This window comes from Pundamilia nyererei, unplaced genomic scaffold (assembly GCF_000239375.1).
Source record: "Pundamilia nyererei isolate P.nyererei 1_Seehausen unplaced genomic scaffold, PunNye1.0 scaffold00046, whole genome shotgun sequence".
Lineage (NCBI taxonomy): Eukaryota > Metazoa > Chordata > Actinopteri > Cichliformes > Cichlidae > Pundamilia > Pundamilia nyererei.
The window spans coordinates 2,712,954-2,717,790 of NW_005187447.1; the positions used below are offsets into that span (position 1 = coordinate 2,712,954).

Below are 4,837 nucleotides of genomic sequence, written 5' to 3' on the forward strand. Positions count from 1 at the left end.
AAAAAAAAAAAAATCACAATTTTCAACTTTACAAAATTAATTAAAAATTTAACATCAACCAGATATTTACTGTGGTTTTGTGTATGAAGTGACAACCCTAACCCTAGGCAAGTTATGCAACTACATTTTTTCCAACAGTTAGAAACTGCTTTTCCTATTATTGCAACACCATATAAATGCGTAATTATGTGTGAAGTCTTTCTATTTTTATATTAATGGATTTCACTTAAGGCTAGCTATCTAACTGCACAGGGGAAAAACAGGTTTCATAACAGTCTGCCTGCAGCAAACCTTTTTAAGACTTTAGACTAAAAGTTCATTTAGCGTTATTATACAAGCAGACTCCCAGTTGTAAAGGAACTGTTAAACTATTTCTCTTTCAATGTGTAATTTTAAATGTTAAATAATATCTAGACGTGTCAAGAAAAATGTGTACCCCCTTAATACCTGGTGAAGGTGGTCATGTTTTACATTCAAAGGCTCCACAACAGTGACAAATTTGAGCAATCTTTTAAGATTGCTCAAGAAAAGGCATGTTACCATTGTGCTTCCCGTTTCTTTTGTGTAGAAGTAATTCAACACAAAAAACTGTATAGATTAAAATAGAAGTCATATAGTTATGCACTGTAGAGTTACTGTGCACTATGTCATTATATGGACTGAAAAAGTTATAATAGAGTAGAGGAGTATTTAAGTTTTTACAAATATATTTAATGTGTTTAATAATAAAAAACAAAACTGGTGCATGCGCCTGGTTAGTAGTTGACCCTGTCCAAGGCTATAATTATCCTCTGTTGCCTTTATTTGACAGCTGTACTTGGATCAAATGCTTTGCCCACCCAGACAGTTGTTTAGATTTTTTTTCTTTTGGGGTCAACCGCTTTTCAGGTTTTGCAGCGCTATGCTGGAATTACTGTATATGTTTAGTCATCATACTAGGAGGAAATGTGTGACTGAAGACAGTCGGGTGGGCTGTAGGTTTGATGGATCATAATGCATTATATTTGACTAAACAGTCAAAAAGTATAGTGAAGACTTTGCTTTACATAAACTAACTCAAAATGTTCGCTCAATCTGCATAATGAATACTTATGGTCCTAAAATGATATTTTTTAGATACATGTTTCATATTATTACTTCATTATTTTTTAATATAGAACTCATTTTTTTACACTTTAATATCATTATTATTATTATCTCAAAATGCCTAAAAGCGTATTGAGTTCCAGCAAATTCAAAGTCTGTTGCACTATTTGCACAGTAAACCACCCATTTGTCCCCATCAGCAGGCAAGTCAGCAAAGACCAACTAATGCATCTGTGGAACAGGAAGGTTTTTCTCAGCTACAATCAACAGTGAGACTGATAAAAGAGTTTCACAAGTTCAGTGTAATCTGCATTTGGGTTGGTAGAAACACTGAGCAGGTATAAAAGAACTTCCCCGAACTGAACTACCTCTCACAACGACAGCATGCTGCAGACACTGGTCCTTATGCTGCTACAAGCAGCATATGGTAAGTAGTTTGGTCTGGTTAGAAAAGGGAAAAGTAGTTCAATTCTTACAAAAGACAAAATTCAGATACAAATTACATTTTAGTTATATAATCGAATATAATTGTAGTTTTTAGTTGTGGTACACCTGCTGTCCAGCCCAACACTGGTAGGGTTGTAAATGGAGAGGATGCCCATCCGCATAGCTGGCCTTGGCAGGTAATCACAGTTTGTTAATGTTTAATGTACTTCAACTATTGTTTTGTTTAGAATTACTAAATTGTCAGCTTCTTTTTCTCAGATTTCCCTGCAGGTGAAGCACGGCAGTCGTTACCATCACACCTGTGGAGGGACTCTGGTTGGACCTCGCTGGGTACTGACCGCTGGACACTGCATCTGGTGACTAGCTAAGCTTGATCAAGGGATGAGAGTTTAGAGCATAAAGACAGAAGTCGGGGACTGTGTAAAAAGCACACCAAAAGAACTCTGGCATTCAAAAGTATAAGGAGAAAAAAACGGATAAATCCTAAATGGTCAAAACTGTCTTACAGGCCAGGAGATGTGTACCGTGTGTTATTGGGAGAACATGACATGAGCCAGCAGGAGGGAACTGAACAGATCATAGATATTCTGCGCATTGTTGTCCATCCTAACTGGGACATCAACCATGTCTCTGATGGGTAAGTACATTCTGAAAGCTGAAGAAAATGCATTTCAAAAAGCAACTGCTCTCACACAAGACTATAAAACAATCTCGAAGAAGCATTTTAGCTGGTTTAAGAGATGCCTCCTTTCACCTCCTCGATCAGTAAAAATCTAACTATTATGATGGTTCTCTTCCAGGAATGATCTTGCCCTGCTGAAACTGGATAAGAGCCCCATTATGAATGACAGCGTGGGCATTGCTTGTCTTCCACAGGCTGGAGAGATCCTCGCCCATGGAGCCCCGTGTTACATCACTGGCTGGGGAAACCTTTACAGTACTGTCTCTGTCTCTTTTATGTCATGTTAATAACTGCAGGTCATTGTCTTGTTCCATCTGTGTGAAAAGGTTCAATTTTAGCATATGCAGTCTGCATTTTCTGCTAATTTTGGGTAGTAATACCTTTTGTAAAAACCATGTAACTGAAGTCTCTCTTTCAAGTGGTCATACATTATGGTTTAGCAAGGAATGGGACATGCTAGCTAGCAAAGGTTTTCAGGGAAGAATGTGTTCAGTGAAGTTACAAATCATAGACTGTATACAATAGATGGCAGGAGGCTCTGGAATGCCAACAGTAATTAGCAAGTGTTTGCAGACAGCCTCTTCCTTAATCACTGTGGGTGATTACAGCAGTCTGCCAGTAAAGAAAACAATCACATGGAGGATTTTAGTACAGAACACTCTTTTCAATCAATGTATCCATCCCTAAGATAAATAGTTTGCAACCTTGAGCAACCGTTTCCCAAATGGTTGGCAAATATACATTTTTCAGAACCATTTTTCATGACATCGATGCCAGACCACTGCTGAGCAATGTGCACGATGTCATGTAAGAAACCTCAACAGAAGTCAGTGAGAAGGCAACCTCTCACCTGATCCATCCCCATGAGTTTAGAGTTTTAATTACTAGTTTAAGTCTGATTTCAAAAAGCTAAGATGATGGCAGTAAAAAGCTTGAGAGCTCAGAATCAGGCATTCACAAACCAGTGGGTGATGTCAAACTTTTGTACACAGTGTAGGAGAAAACAGCAGTGCACATGTGCAGTGGATGCAGTTGAACCAAGAAAACACATTTGGCTCATGCAGCCACGTGTTTATGATGTCTAGCTTGCTAATATTGCCCAAGGATGTCCCTGCATGCAGACGTAACTTTAGTTTAGAAAAGGTTTCATAACACATTTGATGGACCTGCCTAATAAGGTAATGAGTAACTGCTTTTGGTGCAAGTATAAATAATAAAACTAATTAACTGCACGCAGTACTAGTAACAGTAATGAGCACTGGCTTTCAAACAACTTGTCTGATTCCGCCTGATGCATGCAGTATACAGTGTGTTGTATTTACGCGTTGCTGAGCAGCTCTATCCTCTCTGTGTGTCAGCTCATGGTCCCATGCCTGATAAACTGCAGCAGGCCTTGCTGCCTGTGGTGGAGCACAGTGTGTGCAGCCGCAGCGACTGGTGGGGGATCAACGTCAAGAGCACCATGACCTGTGCAGGAGGAGACATCGTATCAGGATGCAATGTGTGTGAAGCATCAAAAGAAAGCAGCTTGTACCTGTCAGAACTGAATTACCTGCAGTGAACAAGGTCAGCTACTTCATGCACCAATCCTTCCTCTGCCTCTTTGTCTCTCAGGGAGACTCTGGCGGTCCTCTTAACTGTGTGGGTCAGGATGGTAGGTGGTATGTCCAGGGTGTAACCAGCTTTGTTTCCTCCCGTGTTTGCAACGAAGTGAAGAAGCCCACAGTCTTCACCCGTACTTCTGCCTTCACCGAGTGGCTCAGCGAGGTAAATTAATGCCGCTTTCCATTCTGTTCAATCTATAGAGTTTCCTCTTCTGTGCATGAGTCTGTCCGTTGAGAAACAAATGCATTTCAGCCAGTGCCACTGATAAATAAAGTATTTCATCTGTCAATAAATCATCTTGTTTCTTTAGGTCATGCTGAAGTACTGAGGATCTGCTGGATACCAGCTGATCAACTCCAAAAAATAATGAGATCCCAAGTCAATGTTTCTCCCTACACGGGGTGATCTCATTTACAGGTTACACATTACAATCAGAATTTTGTAACGGCTCCAAAAAAAAAATATCCAAAACATTAAAAAAAACCATTCCATAATAAAATTTTCTTAAAAATGAAATACTTTAAATTGCTGTTTTCTTCATTCCTGCATTCTTGTCAAAATCACCGACTGTAAACAACCACAGAAAGCCTTCATGACAAGAACTGCAGTTTCCATGTCTTAAAAAATTTACAGGAAAGGCGCAAAATGAATTCCTGTCTCTGCAGCAACACTTAATACTTCACCTCTCCTGCTGTGTGATAAGAAGAAAGAGGAATGGATTCCTATCAGCGTGTGTGGAGGACTTATGAATCAGGATTTCCTATCAATCACTACCAAGGTCATCCAAGTTTCGGCACCAGTGAATATACTGGCTGATGGGAGCTGAGCTGGAAAGCAGGCCTTAACATCAGATAAATAACAGCAATCGGTTACCATGATGCACGGCGCTGGTGGTCTGCTGCATCAGATAACAGGAGCGTTTTGGGACACTTTTGACAAACATTCATCCAGTTAATAAGAACAGACTTTCTTATTTTTAGCACAGCAACATAATAGCTTGAGTGAAATTTAGTGTTT

The 4,837-nt window shown here is 39.5% G+C and overlaps 1 protein-coding gene across 1 annotated transcript; it reads left to right on the forward strand.

Moving 5' to 3' along the window:
• The first annotated feature begins 1,414 nt into the window (after window positions 1-1,414).
• LOC102212992 (chymotrypsin-like elastase family member 3B) lies at window positions 1,415-4,308 on the forward strand. Its single transcript, XM_005732346.1, has 8 exons — window positions 1,415-1,513; window positions 1,621-1,709; window positions 1,792-1,889; window positions 2,042-2,170; window positions 2,334-2,470; window positions 3,574-3,716; window positions 3,830-3,982; window positions 4,131-4,308. The coding sequence occupies exons 1-8, from the start codon at window positions 1,471-1,473 to the stop codon at window positions 4,146-4,148; spliced, it is 810 nt and encodes a 269-aa protein (XP_005732403.1). The 5' UTR covers window positions 1,415-1,470; the 3' UTR covers window positions 4,149-4,308.
• The last annotated feature ends 529 nt before the right edge of the window (window positions 4,309-4,837 follow it).

Excerpts from the sequence above, each read along its gene's own strand:
- LOC102212992 (XM_005732346.1), top strand. The coding sequence starts at position 1,471 with ATGCTGCAGACACTGGTCCTTATGCTGCTACAAGCAGCATATG. Across the intron at positions 1,514-1,620 it reads GCTGCTACAAGCAGCATATG|TTTTTAGTTGTGGTACACCT; the intron begins GTAAGTAGTTTG and ends ATATAATTGTAG. Across the intron at positions 1,890-2,041 it reads ACCGCTGGACACTGCATCTG|GCCAGGAGATGTGTACCGTG; the intron begins GTGACTAGCTAA and ends ACTGTCTTACAG.